General features: G+C 45.3%; 1 protein-coding gene across 1 annotated transcript; it reads right to left on the reverse strand.

Annotated features, from left to right (window-relative positions):
* kif5aa (kinesin family member 5A, a) lies at positions 1 to 14750 on the reverse strand. Its single transcript, XM_086214182.1, has 29 exons — positions 14070 to 14750; positions 11279 to 11366; positions 11131 to 11204; positions 10602 to 10706; positions 10469 to 10517; positions 10292 to 10347; positions 10057 to 10144; positions 7600 to 7724; positions 7418 to 7522; positions 6925 to 7073; positions 6448 to 6596; positions 6148 to 6326; positions 5923 to 5991; positions 5603 to 5809; positions 5170 to 5316; positions 4878 to 5066; positions 4662 to 4779; positions 4486 to 4547; positions 4257 to 4363; positions 4038 to 4139; positions 3576 to 3636; positions 3400 to 3471; positions 3151 to 3255; positions 2676 to 2892; positions 2406 to 2580; positions 2232 to 2311; positions 2071 to 2110; positions 1762 to 1847; positions 1 to 1311 (listed from the first exon to the last, which is right to left on the reverse strand). The coding sequence occupies exons 1-28, from the start codon at positions 14196 to 14198 to the stop codon at positions 1769 to 1771; spliced, it is 3126 nt and encodes a 1041-aa protein (XP_086070308.1). The 5' UTR covers positions 14199 to 14750; the 3' UTR covers positions 1 to 1311; positions 1762 to 1768.
* Positions 14751 to 14762: the final 12 nt, after the last annotated feature.

The following is a 14762-nucleotide window of genomic DNA, read 5'->3' on the forward strand; positions in this document are numbered from 1 at the left end:
GGGGGGGGGGGTTAAATCAGTTAAATGCTTAATCACCAAACATCTGTACACTCTCAAAAGGTTCTGCGATTCTTGCAGAGGTCAACAGTGTTTAACGCTGCTCTGATCCAAATGTATGAGGAGCTAAACCTGTATGAATGGACGTCGAGAGAAACGTGCTCACATCGCTGATAGTCTCAACCTTCTCTAACATCAGCTCTTATTTAGCATTTGAAGGGTTAATATTTCATGATAGCTCTATAATAAGTAGTTTGAGAGGTAGTGGTTACAAATATATGCACATCTGCTCTTTTTTTTAAGGCTCGGACTCACGATGTGGGTGCGGGGGCGGGGCCACACTGAATGGTTGTGGGCAGCAACACCTGAAACCAACAATGGCATCACACTGCTGCAACGTCACTCGACCAAAAATGCTTTCCCTAATTGACTTCCCTGACATTTTTTTTTTTTTTTTTGCATCCTCTTCTATATTGAAACTAGACTCGGTACGTAGTTTATGCCACTTTAAAAACAGCAACTCAGACTTGACATCTACTTAAAGACAGAAAGCACTGATACCAGAAGCAAGATGGAGGGAAACCAGCTCTCTTTGACATCTGTCAAAGTCGATCAGACAGTTCACTCGCAGCATACCACTTTCTGACTGGCATCATGACACATGCAAAAGATTTGAAAGCTAACCCGCTAAGTGACATGCATGCAGAGTGAGGGTCTTCTGTTACAAGCTGGTGTTACACACTTATACTCTTATTTATGACAGAGAAAAAGGTCATGTCTGCCTACAGTATGTCATCCACATGATGCCCTTAAGAAGATGTGAACAGGGGAAAGGTGGAGGCTGTGCATTCACACAAACAGTTGCTGGTCAGAACCTCTACTAGAGTATACAGCACTATTATTTACAACGGGTGTTTGTATGTGTGTGTGTGTGTGTGTGTGCGCACGCACGCGCGCTAAGGAATCAAGAATGGAGGCAGTCCTGTTTCAATCCAATCACCTCAGAAGCAAAAATCTGCTGATAATCTGATGACAAATTGATTGGCTGAGGGATCAATGAATTGATTAATTGACGTCCTATTTTACAAAAATGAATTCTGATTTAAGTTGTTTCCTGCAAGTGACTGAATCGAAGGACGCTGCACCCCAAACCTGAAGGGGTCACTGTCTGAGAGGGAGGGGCTTTTATCTAGTTCGCGGACTACAGGGCTACAGATCTTCATCTTCATCAAAGCAGTGGAGGGAGGGACAGACAGGCTGCATGCAGTTGGGGGGGGGGGGTGTCCTCAGACAGGTACAGTGTTTGGTCATCTCCTGCCATGAGACACAGACATGATAAAAGGAAGTCATTATTTGGAGAAAGTAAGTTTCATTATTTCTTTTGACATGCTATCATGTATAACCAAAAAAGCTCATATCAACCAAGTAAAAAAAAACATTATTTAGAGTGTAACAGTGTTTATTTGTTGCCTTTGATCTACAAATGCTAAACTATTAACTGGGTTTAAAAGTAATGTGTGATAAATCCACCAGAGGGTGTTTATGAAGGTGCAATACCAGCAGGGGGCGATAAAACAAACACTGAGATGCTAAAACATGTGGCCGCCTGGGCTTGTGTCCCAGTGCTTGCACCTCTACACTATATGGCTGCATGTGAAGGTCCAAAAATATCCATCTAAGGGTTTGTGTGTTGAATTCAAAGAACAAAATTATCTTAAGGTGGTTTTGCTAAGAGATGCTACTGAGGACATAAGTGTTGGTTACCGTGGTATTAACTTGCAGCCGTCTCCTGCTGAACGATGTAGTGCCTGTTTGAATCGTCCACCTCGCTGCCACAGTGAACATCACTCCTGGTAACGCAGACGGACAAACCTCACGCTCAGCACGATACATACTGACGTTCAAGTCCAATCAGTTCTATCAATAGAGCGTCGAACTACAGCAAAACGTTTCTGCACACTCTTTAATTTGACTTAGTTAAGATCTAAGCTCCATCTGCCTTGACCACCAGGGGTGAAACGACCACCGGCGTCTCAACATGGTATGCAGTTCAACTGTAAGAGACATCCTCACCTGTTGTCATTGATGTCTCTTGTGTCACTGATGCTGTTACCTGTTGGAGAGCAAACGAGGGGGAACAATAATGCTTCTCTAATATCGTGGCCATCATGATCATGTCCTGATATCCCAAATATGTAAATATCTAAAGGTCAAGATCAAGCGCTTCAGCTCACCGTTGTCAATGTTGAGTGGGTAGGACTCCAGTATGTCTCCGTTATACCTGCCTGCTCTGTAGCCCAATGCTGTGGACACTCTGAATAAAAAAAAAAAACACCAGCACAGAATTAGACTACAAAAATCTACTATCTTCTCTAAATATCTGACTCAACTGAAGGATTTCAACACACGTGTTGCTCTGGACAGAATTGGGGTTGCAGTTGACGCTGGCCGAGTTCTGTTGTGTCACGTTGCTCTGGAAAAGGGCGTTGCTGTAGGTGTTGGCCTGTTCGGTGGCCCGGATGTAGGCGTAGAATGGGTTGGTGGGGGAGCAGACGGACAGCTGCTTCGGCCTCACCGGCTTGGCTGTTGGGGTGATGAAACAGGGTGCAACTGTACTTCAACTGCACATGAAAGTGATTTGGTATTCTCCACTAACCGTACGAGCTCTAAAGCAGTACCAATCTGTGCAGCATGAGGACGTCTCATGGCGTTCTTTGCCCTCATGGCATCTTTGATGCGATCGACCTCCTGCTGGTAGCGACGGCGGTCCATCATGGCACCCTCTTTGGCATCTCTCAGTGCAGTCTCCAGGGCCTTAACTCTCTCAGCAGTAGACCGAAGACGTTTCTCCAGCTTTGGAAGCTCACAACGCAGATCTGCATTGTCACGAACCAGCTAGAGGAAGACAGAGAGATGAAACACTGGGTTACTGAAATACATAAAACACATAATACTACTTGAACCAAAACTTGCTATTCGCCTCCAGAAATTTACTGTAAATGTACAGTACTGCACAATTCACGTGATTATTCATGGATTTTAAAAACACCATATTATCTTTTCTGTTGTTAAAGTTGTAAATCGATCTTGTTTCTCACATGCACCCACTGAGCTGCTGGTCCTGACGGCTGATCCGTCCCGAGTCTTCCTCACCTGTTTGTGAACCTTTGTAAGTTGGTCCAGGTTATTCTCAAGAAAGGAAATCTTCTGCTTCTGGGTGCAAGACCCCCCGCTATCATCAGGTTCCATTTCGGAACTCTGTAGAAGAGATGAAGGGGAAGAATACAGAGATCAGACGACTGTAATCAACATCTGGCTTTCAAACAATCCACATGATACCGACTAAATCTCTCAGATCAGATTCTTCTGCCTTTATAAATCCATAAAGAACTATTTTCTTACTTTTTTAACCCGCGACGTGAGGTCTTGAACGAACAGCTTGCGCAGGTTGTGGAGGGTCTGGAGTTCGCGGGCCTGGGAGGGGGGACGGACAGATAAAGAGGTGAGGAAGACAACCTTGGATACAATATCATACACCATTTACACGAGAGACTGCGTGAGGAGAAAGAGGTACTCACGACGGTCTCCTCCAGACCCTTCAGGTCCTGTTTGGTCTGTTCATGGCGCTCATGCAGGAATCTGACACAAACGACAAAAACATCATCATAAATAACGTGGAATAGTCTGTTCCAAGGGTCTCAAACTGATCCAGTAAAGGGCCGTGTGGCTGCAGGTTTTCATTCCAACCCAGCAAAAGCGACACCTGATCCAACAAATGAGCTGTGAGGACACAGCTTAATTGATTTAAGTAGAATCAGGTGTTGCTTTTGCTGGGTTGGAATGAAAACCTGCAGCCACACGGCCCTTTACTGGATCAGTTTGAGACCCCTGGTCTATTCATTATGGTTTGATGCTGGCTGGTAGGTTTTGAGCGCCCTCTGCTGGGTACTGAACTGCATTAAGTCTATCTACACATTGAAATAATCATTAAAATCATCAATAGCGTCTAAGATGCAGTTCAGTACATGGAAAACACTTACGAGAGCTCCTCCAGGCGCTCACTCTTGGTGCTGTCTTGACTCTTCAGACGCTCAAAGTCAGACCGAATCTGAGCCAGCTCCAGCTCCAGCTTGGAGTTGTGACTGGGAACATTCAGGAGAAAAAGATACTTGTTAAATGCATTCATGTAAAGGAATCACAAGAACCCCGCTGTCTACGAGGTAGATGAAGAAATAACTGAAGACATCAGAGTTACGGACTCAGTGAGTTCGTCAATGATCCTCTGCTTCTCGTTAATCTCATCCCGCAGGCGGGCCAGCTGCTTGTGATGGAGGCCGCGGTGAGACTCCCCCTGCTGGCGAGGAACCTTCTCGATGGAAAAACAACACATCTGGTTTCTGCTCTGAGATGGGGTTTTTTTCCCCTGTATTTTTCAGCCAATAAACGAACTCCAAAAGATTAGAAAATGATCACTCTGAGGTTTCTCACCTTGACGTTCCCATCCTCAATCTCACCCTTCTCTGCATCCTTCTCCTCAAGCAGAGAGTTTTCTAGTGGAAAGAGCAAAGAGGGATTACACATCAGTAATAATCAAACTTGATTTCACCCATAAAATCTCTTAATTCAACGATCATACGCACACGTGTGTGTGTGGTGTGTGTTACCTTGGTCTTGCAGCTTAGCCAGTTCCTCGCTCAAAGAGTCGTGACTTTCCTCCAGCAGCCTCTTCTTCTGCTCCACACTCTGCATGTACTCAGTCAGAGAACGAATCTTGGCCTCGTGCTGCACATTCGTAAAAGCAAAGCCACGTGAAGGTTTTTTTTTGTAATGATTTAAAACACCAATGTGAGGGATTAAAGACTCCTCCCTTCCACCCTCACCTGAGAGATGAGGAGCTGGCAGGAGGAGAGCTCCCTCCCGGTCTCCTCCATCTTACGGTGGCACTCCAGCTGCATGTTCTCCAGCTGGCGGCAGCGCTTCACCATGCTCTTCACCTCCGACTTGATCTTACTGATGTAGAGGCGAGCCACAGTGAACTCCTCCTCGATGGCCCCACTGATCTCCACTGGCTGATGAATGGAGGGAAAGAAAAACATTTCAACAGAGCAGCACAGGCAGGAAATCTGTTCTATCATCTAAGATTCTCTCTCCTCACACTTCGGTGGAACTCACCAGCTTGATTTCTCCGTTGCCCACAATGGTGCTGAACTCGCTGAGGTCCCTCATCAGCCCATTGAGGACGTCAGCGATACGCTTCCTCTGCTGACCGCTCACTTCCTGCATACGAGAGAGCTCCGCCTCCAGCTCCATCAGACTTGCCTGGTACAGAGAAAAAGAGAGGGAGGGTAAGGCATAAAGGAGCACAGATGAAGGGTTATTGGTGCCACCAAAATGTGACGGTCCATCCGTGTTGGCTGGTTGCTTAGAAATACAGAACAAGAAAGGACATACAAAGGAATTTCACAACAAACACACATACAGGGACAGAAAGGAGCTTAAGCTTAGTTTGAAATCAAGAGGCTTCAGCACCCGTGTCTTCATTCTGATGTAGCAGGTGCTTGTCTCTGTCCCAGCACCTTCACAGTTCTCACCATTACTAACTCACCATTTTCTGAGCCAGCTGGTCAGCCAGGAGCTGGTTCTGCAGGCCTTTCTCCTCCACCTCCTGGCTCTTTTGGTCATAGTTGATAGCCAACTCCTCCAGAGCCTGTAGCACCTCCTTCACTTCAGCTTTGGCACAGTCGCTCTCCACCTGCAACCTGCCGAGTTCAGCCTGGACTTTGTCCCCGTCACCGCGGGACGAGGCCAGGAGCTGGAGGAAGGTGAATGAAATCTTCAATTCAACAGTCTTCTGGGTCAGTCCTCTCTGAGTGTCTGAAGGTCTACTGAGATACAGCAGAATGTGTAGGAGTCGTGTGTGTTCACCTCATCCTGGTCCAACATCTGCTGCTTCAGCTTCTCCACCAGCTGGCACTGCAGATTGATCTCATCATCCTGCATGATCGAGAATAACGTCAACAAACGGATCTAAACTAAACAGTTTCTATTAAATCACTAATTCAGCCTGTAAAAAGTGTGCAACACTCGTGAGACACTGAAACTAACTAAAATATTTTTACTCCGCGCCATAGAGGAGGCGTTGGAAGTCACCTTGTCGTCCAGCTGCTTGTACAGTTTGCGGATCTCTTCCTCATACTTCTGACGCTCCTCCTCAGAAATGCGGACCACAATGGAGGAGGTGTCATTGTCCAAGATGGGGCGCTCCTCTATGGACTCGAATCGGGTCACATTCTCCGGCTGGGTCCTCTCTGTCTCCGGCACGTTCTCGCCTGCGATGACAGGACAAAAAAATTCCAGGACAACATTGTTTATGATGTCAGCAGCACAGAAAGCATTGTAGTTGGTTTTGGAGGTGTCGAGTTGCAGGATAAAAAGGTTCTAATGTGTCACCGTTTCTCCAGCGGTTGAGCTCAGCCTCCAGCTTCTGGATGGTGTCCTTCAGGGTCTTGTTCTTCTCCTTTTCCTTCTCGTACTTCCTCTTCCACTGTTCCGCCGTCAGCTCCAGGTTGATGGAAGCCGTGTTTCTGATAGTCTTGGCACTGCGGCAGACATAGCGAAGAGATTAAACAATTTAAAAGAGCTTAATTTAAATTTCTCCTGAGAAGTTTGCTTATTTTTGGACAAAATCATATGTAAAGAAATTGTTTTTGGAGTCAAAGAGAGAGATGAATTCCTTCCTGGTATAAGAATATCACATCCAATATAAATATGTAATAAGAGCAATAAAGTCACGCGTTAGTTAGCATCTGCATCTGCTTTGCATGTATTTTAATAGGCCACCCCCAAAAATAGATGATTGCCCTGCTTTTGAGAGGTAAATATATTCAGAAAAGGCTGTTAACACTTCAACTGCTACTGAACGGCTACCGTTGTCCAAACATCAGAGTCGACTTGGTCTCGGCATCGTTGTAGCTGGAGGGAGAGCAGCAGATAAACATGGTGGTCCGACAGTTCCCGCCCAGAGAGTCCTGCAAGATGCGGGTCATTTTGCTGTCACGATACGGCACGTGGCTTTTCTGAGAGAAGACGGAAGAGGGGATGAGAGGGAGGTGAGTCAGAAAGGGAACAGTTAGAGGGAAGAAGAGAGAAGAAAAATTAAAAGGGAGGTGAGGAAAGGATGAAAAGTTGAGCCAAAGTAAAGTTCTTCCACATGAGGTTTTCAGACCAGCTGAAAATCCCAAATTCCCCAGTGTTTCTCTGAGTGTAAAAGTGGAAAAAATACACTACATATCAGCCTCTTGTACACCAAATAACAAGTTTTGACTGCAAAAGTATAAACTAAAGTTGACTTCAAACATTCTGCATGAGAGTCAAAAAAGATCTATCATTTTCGAGGGAGAGTTGAGCGAAAATGGCTCACCGTGCCCTCGGCTAAGGCGGAGATAACGTTTCCCAGAGCGGAAAGAGACTTGTTGATGTTTTTAGCCTCATCCAGGACGGCACCTGCAGCTCCAGTTTTGCTGACCTAAAACACACAGGTGAGTAATGATGAGTTGAAACAAAAACTCCCGTACCAAGTCATCGCTCAGGTGCGTCTCCCACCTTCTCGCTACCAGCCAGATCCACCAAGTAGAGTTTTCCACACAGCTTCTGCTCGGTCTCCACGTGCTCCTGCTTGATGTTGATCAGGAAGATGCTGTGGCTGCGGGAGCTGTGCTCATTCATGTCTGCACAGAGGCACAAACACACCAGATTTTATTGGGTTTATTACTACGGGAGCCAGAATGAAAAGAACATGGAGAAACCCCGTGATGCAAACATGAGCGTAAACTTGCATCTACAGGACTTAAGGTGATGTCACATGAATGCATGGGAACAGATTCTTCTTTTTTTTTTTTGAATTCACCAAGAATTGTGGCCAAGTGATTTCCTGATAACAAAAGGCTTTTATCTAAATGTCTCTTGCAGAAAGTTCAGGTTTCCCTGGGATGTTATCTGAGGGCTCAGCTCGGCGCTCCATTAGTGAGCTATCAGCACGCCGTTCTGCTGCACGGTGAGTCAGCAGGCATCGACCAGGAAAGGAAAGAGAACAACGCACAGCCCTGAGAACAGCTTTCAGCAGATCTCATCCGCCGCTGCTTCAATTATCTTGATTTACACAACTGGAACGTTTAGCACTTTAATTGTTGCACTCTATTACTGCTGAAAAGCCTTGTAATATCTCTCCTCTAACAACCACACCGTCTTTTATTATAAGCGATTCTTTTTTGTCATATTTATCTCGTTTGTTTTCCAATTAAGATGAAACACCCTCCACTAATGCATAATCTATAAAAACCAAAGACCGCACAGTCCTGGTTGTTTCCCAGCCGCGCCAGCAGAAATGAACATCTATCAGAATTTAACATTCAACAGAGGAACCGGCTCGTCTGCCAAAGATCCTCCGCCGGAATCGGTGGGTGCAGGCGGTGTTTTGATCAGACTGCTCAGAAATGAATCACACCCAACATGGGTGTTTTTTTTTATATAGCATTCATATTTACAGACATGATGCAGAATCCTCATCGCAATAACTGGCGTCAGCCCCTCTGTCCTGGTGCAGTCTCTGCTCACCAAATACACCTTATTTGTTAGAAACCTTTTGATTTTTTTTGTCTTAGCACACGTAAAGCTTTTCTCTAGAATTCATTTGAAGGACTGTTAGCCAGCGATCAGCTCGCTAGACCTACTGTACATCATCTGTTTGGGGAAATCAGCTCCTCATCATTAAACGCCACTGAAACAAACAAATTATGCAAACGTTTTGTAATTTGGAGGTTCTGCTGGTTGGCGTCTTCGTTTATCTGTCTCATGGAATAATGATGAATTCCTAATATATATATATATATATATATATATATATATATATATATATATATATATATATGTTCATTTGCGGTGGATATTTTAGGTGTTTGTAATTGTTTATGTAGCATCCTTTTCTTTTTTTGCTCAGGTCACTATTGCCCTCAAAAAAACATACAAAACGGATGAATTATTACCCTCCTATTTCAAAAGAGCAGTGATTTGGTAATAATGGGTCTTATTTAAAGGGTATTTCTCAAACTCAGAGGGCCGAGGAGGTCTTTTTTTAATTTCATTCTTCCACCATTTTAACATATTCTAGCCCCTCCAGTTGATTCGTTTCAATTCTCTTGACAGCGTCAGTCAAATGAATGTTCTTGAAATCTCTCCTGCAGCACACAAGATTATAAAGTCAATCACAGAGTAGAAAAGGGTGAAAACTGAGGAACGAGGACGAGCCAAAAACACTGACGCACTAAAAGAACTGACTCTACACTGTTGAGAGTGATAATTTATCACATTGAAGCGGTCTTAGCGGGGTTTTTTCTTTTTTTTTTTCAACACCGATCCCGAAGCTCATCTTACTTCAGCACCGTGAGTCAGCACAGGACTCACAGTACGTGGATATGCAGCACCGCTGAGCCCTCGCAGGACTTTTACTTGCACGCTTGCCCTCTCGAGTCTAGAAACTGCAGTGTTGGAGCTCATAGTGAGGTATTATTACTTAATCACAGAGAAACAAAGAGAAGAGCAGAAGGTAAAGGTTAGCTGGGTTTTATTTCCAGGTTTTTAGATGTTTTTAACTTCGATTCATGTTCGAGAGACTGTTGCCAACTTGAAACCAGGTTCTTGTACGAGGGAGGATGAATAGAGGAGCTGTTTCTGTTTGTAGCGCTGACTTCTAGAGATAGTGGCTCCAGGCAGAGACAAGGTTCTTGCTCTCTCTGAACCCACTGAACTCCATCTAACAATATCTTGTTTATTTTTCCTGAGACTGAATGAAGCTTGAAACTTACAGTGGACTTTAACACGAAGACTACATAAGAAGACACAATCATAAGCTGATATGAGCTCAGCCGTCAATTCAAGCGTCAGTAAAGGAGTCGTGAGGAGAAAAGGGGGCTCTTCAGAGTTCGATATGGAGGGACAGCAGAGAGACCACTGAATATGTTCGTTAACTCCTCAAATTATAACTATTCTGTTACGAAGACTCACTGGTGACAGCAACATGGCGGTTAGCTTTGCCCTCGTCTATCACATCCATGACCTCATCGGGGCTGGAGACAAAACGCTCAGTGCATCCCTGAGGTGAGGAGAGAGAGAGAGAGAGAGAGAGAGAGAGAGAGAGAGAGAGAGAGAGAGAGAGAGAGAGAGAGAGAGAGAGATTTAACATCACAGGTCTGGTGGCACACAGATTATGAACAATTATCTATTAGAAAAAAGAACAAACCTTTACATATGGCACCCTGTTCTTGTCCTCATGGACCGACAGGTTGGTCTTTGTCACTAAAAATGGAGAGTAAATGCAAGTAAATACTAAGAAAGCAGCTGAAGTTGAACTTATTTTTGTTTTTTTGGTCTTTACAGTCCGGAAAAAAACAGTTTCATCCAAATCACTAACACTGACCGTCTAGCAGGTCACGGATTTTGTCCATGTAGATTTCAAAGTATGACACCTTTTGGAGAGGAAGGAACCAAGGTTAGAAAACCAAACCAACATCACATCAATAAATCCTGAACTCGCTCAACTCAGCAGACACCTTGATGTGGAATTCCAGGTTTTCATCCATGGCAAAGATGTGGTTGAAGATGTCCTCGGCGATGCGAGGGATGATGCCCATCTGGTGAGGGTCATGCAGCTTACCCTGAAACAGCCAGGTCGTCCTGTTTAACACCTACTTTTGCGTCAACGAGTTCCTCGAAAATGCATTAAAATTAACATCAAATCAAATCAACAAATGGAACAATGTGAGTTAGGAGCACAGTTTTTGTCGAATTGGAAAATAATACAATTTAAGATTAAAAAAGGGTCATTAGAGGAAACTTGGAAGATTGAAAGTACAGAAGACACGAGAGAGGAAGAAGTGGTGAAACTGCGGGGTGCGATTGTCTTCTTCATGTATCTATTCTGCACTCTGCAATATGACAAAGCATTCACATCAATCAGGAAATGCAAAATGCACCTAAACATTATTTGATTACTGGTTTGTAAAAAACACTTTCTCTTCACACTCTTACAGGTGAGTCGAGTGTGTGTCGTACACGAGGCAGCTGCTACTGATACTGTACCTCCATGGTGTGCGTCTTGCCGGAGGAGGTTTGTCCGTACGCGAAGATCGTGCCATTGTATCCACACAGCACATCTGAGAGGCAAACAGAGCACCGACTGAGACAACAGCACCTTCATGTCACTCACGTCAGCTTGGTTCATTCGTACCTTTGACTATCTGCTTGGCGCAGGTGTTGTACACCTGCTCCTGGGTGGTGTTGGTGGGAAACACTCGATCAAACACGTAGGACTTCCCCTGTGCGGGACCAGAAACAAACACCGGTCAGCAACAGAGACGACTCACCTCATTCTACAGAACCTGTATATCACCGCGACCCCGCCACAGGCGGGTGACGTCATGGCTGTGAGGCGAAACGGTGATGCAATGACTCATCCTGCACAACATGAAACAATAAGATTGTCTCACACTCGTCGGTGTTGAACGTTGACACGTCAACTCGTCCAAGAAACACGCACTTACGTCGCGGCTGTGAGGCGCGTCTGTCGGTTTCACATGGAAACAGGCAACCATTGTTAACAGCAACGCAAGATTTCTGTATTTTGAGATTCTGCAGCCGAGCGCAAACTAATTGACAAACTTCTCTGAGACACGCGTTGATGAATGAACGAACACATTCAAATCTTCCGAGATCCATACAAAAAACTGACATCAAATCATAAAAAACCAGTAAACATGATTTAATATTCAAAAGCGTTTCATCAACGCTCCAGCACCGCAGGGACCGGCACTAACGAGAACCAGACCAGCTTTTTACCACGACCGTATAGTGAGTGGATGATGTCATCAATAGATTCACTGACTCCCTTTCTGAAGCCTTGGATTTGGGTCATTGCCATCTCATTGTAGTTGTTTTGAGACTGTAAAAGACCATAATTGGAGGAGACGATGGAGCACCTCTATCCCGACTTATACGACTTCACCAGCCCGACTCCCCTGAAGAAGCTCCATCGTCTATTTTACTCGAAATGGGAGAATTATTTACAACGTCAACATCACGCTGTACTGAAAACGGCTTTAAATTCGCTATCGAGACCAAGAAGTCATTCGGAAAATATTCCCAAACTGACTTCTTGTGCCCCCTGGTGGCCATTAAGAGCAACGATCACAGGAGCCGTCTGCGGGGAACAAGAAGCACTCGGGTTTTGGTTTGTCGTTGCGGGTCACACCGACCAATCGAGTCTGAGTGAGTGGGAGAGGCAGAATGCTGAGAATGAGTCTCCAGATCCATCTGCTATCACCTGGCCACCATTTCATTAGGATTCGACTCCAGTTCTGTTCTTACGTCTCACGTTACCAGTCAGAGGCTGCATCACCATCAAACTGCACCAAAAGCCCCCAAAATTTTGGTTGCGCAACCGCTCCTGCATGGTCATTAATCTCGTCATGCAACTTTCTGAAAGACAAGCACATTTCATTACTTTCAAAATGGTCAAGATGCATCACCCAGCACTATGAACAGAAAACTGTAGCGTCTGTGAAAGCTCTGTCTTTCTCTTCTATGTTTCTAAGCAACATCATCACAAATATCTGCAGCCATTTTACTGCAGGCTGGAATTTGGTTTTGGTCCATTTCTCATTAGGAGCGGGACACTAAAAGCCCAGGTATGTAAAGAAGATGTGTCTTTTCAAAATAAACCTCGAAAAATATCAAATCTTGTGACACGGCGATGAGCTACTCAGCCCCTGACGAGCCCCCTGAATGTCACCATACCAGCCAGCACAGAGGCCACACAACCAGGAGAGCTGCCAGAACACCAGCCGGACTAAGTGACTAAACCTTATTACCAAATGGACTCATCAGCAGCTTGCTACCCTCATGTCAGAGAGAGAGAGAGAGAGAGAGAGAGAGAGAGAGAGAGAGAGAGAGAGAGAGAGAGAGAGAGAGAGAGAGAGAGAGAGAGAGGATGCACATAAAAATGGAGATATGGGCTGGGAGAAGAGAAACAATAAAGCATAAATAGAGAAACGTTTGAGGGAGACAGGTGGAGCCAGAGGGAGGAGAAAGCGGGTCAGTCAGTGACGCACTGGCAGGATGATTATTGATCATCTTTGGAGACAAATAGAAAGATTGTTATACTGTCCAGCTCAACACGGGGCGTGTGTGTGTGTGTGTGTGTGTGTGTGTGTGTGTGTGTGTGTGTGTGTGTGTGTGTATGGGGGGGGGGGTCCGTTATGGCTGGAGGAAGGTTTAATGATTCCTCCCCTCTTTAATCTGGGTCAGTTGATGAGAAGAGAACCAAAAACTGACAAGTCCTCTTCTTGAAGCGATACGTAAACATAAGATGCTAATCGAACGAAACAAGAGCAGCTGTTTGAACTGATTTTAAACTCTTTTTTTTTTGCAGCAGCAAATTAACAGTTCAATCAAACCTTGTTTATATCTGACATGTAGTGTCCATATGTGGACATGAAATGTCCATATATGGACATATATGCGACCGCAAATCGTTATATAAAGGATCGAGTGACAAATGTGTCATGTATTTTAATATTTTCACAACTTTAAAGAAGATTATTCCAGGAATCAGCATCTGTTTTGCTTCAAAACCAATTAATTCGACCGTCTACCCAGGATAAATGAATGAGTCCATGAGACTGGAAGGAAAAAAAAACAACAACCCATTGGTTTCTTTTTAGCGCTGAAGTTTGTTATGTGTGTGAATCAGAATTCTTCCTGACTGTGGAACACGGGCCTTCACGTACAGCACCATTACTGATGATGGTGCTGAAGGCCTAACATGAACAGACCTCCATCAGCTGATGCAGGGGGGCCTCCCTGCGCATCCCACCACACTGTCATGTACATTAGAGCAAATGCATATTACTTGAGGGGAAATGAGAGACATGGCCTCCCTGCAAACCCAAACAGATGGGTCCAGCTGATGATTAATGGATGAAGGGGCCTGCACACACAACAAAGCGTCTCCCTTCACTCACCCCCACGGCGACGGTATCATCTCCTTGGAATTTAGGGAGAAACAGGTCCCCGCGTAAGATCTCGGACTGGTTGAGAGGACGAAAGCGACACAGCACTTTAATGTTGCACTCCGCTGGGACATCGGCCATTGCGCAGACTGGAGGAAGGATGCTGCTTTCTGCGGGGAGGAGAGATGCTGCTGAAGCGGCTGGATGCTGATCCGGGACTGAACCGACCGTCAGAATCAACGAGGAGGAATGCGGTGAAGCTTCGTCCTTCTTCGAGGGAGGACTGCGGAGATGCTGGCCGGATTTATTTGGACGATATCAGAGATGATGCGCAGCTGGATGGTGTTTCTGTGTCGCAGTGAGGCGGGCGGCTGTATTAGATGTCAAATCGTAAAACGATCCCCTACATCATTAAAACAACCGACTCAGATGTTGCTCTGGTAGATTTTCTCGACGGCGTCGATCTCTTTTTCTCGCTATGTTCAGGGCTGGTTGAAGGTGAGATGCTTGCTGGAAGGGCAGTGAGGTAAAGTCGCTGCTTATCGGCCTGCTTCGTTCTCCACAGCGTCCTCTATCGGCGGGTTGACGAAGGGCGTGGTCTGCATTCTCTTTTTAAGTGGTACCCACCTCAGCATCCTCCTCACCGGTAGTCCAGCCTCATCCAGCGGCGTCACATCCAACCAAAAGCGGCGGAGGATCTCTAGA

This window comes from Aulostomus chinensis, chromosome 9 (assembly GCF_037954235.1).
Source record: "Aulostomus chinensis isolate RoL2024-O1b breed Wild chromosome 9, RoL_Achi_v1.0, whole genome shotgun sequence".
Classification (NCBI taxonomy): domain Eukaryota; kingdom Metazoa; phylum Chordata; class Actinopteri; order Syngnathiformes; family Aulostomidae; genus Aulostomus; species Aulostomus chinensis.

What these genes read in the sequence shown, in the direction of transcription:
- kif5aa (XM_086214182.1), bottom strand. Translation starts at nt 14,198, where the DNA reads ATGGCCGATGTCCCAGCGGAGTGCAACATTAAAGTGCTGTGTCGCTTT. An exon ending in CGCCAAGCAGATAGTCAAAG is followed by an intron (nt 11,205 to 11,278) that starts GTACGAATGAAC and finishes TTTGCCTCTCAG; the next exon opens with ATGTGCTGTGTGGATACAAT. An exon ending in ACTCTGATGTTTGGACAACG is followed by an intron (nt 6,597 to 6,924) that starts GTAGCCGTTCAG and finishes TGTCTGCCGCAG; the next exon opens with TGCCAAGACTATCAGAAACA.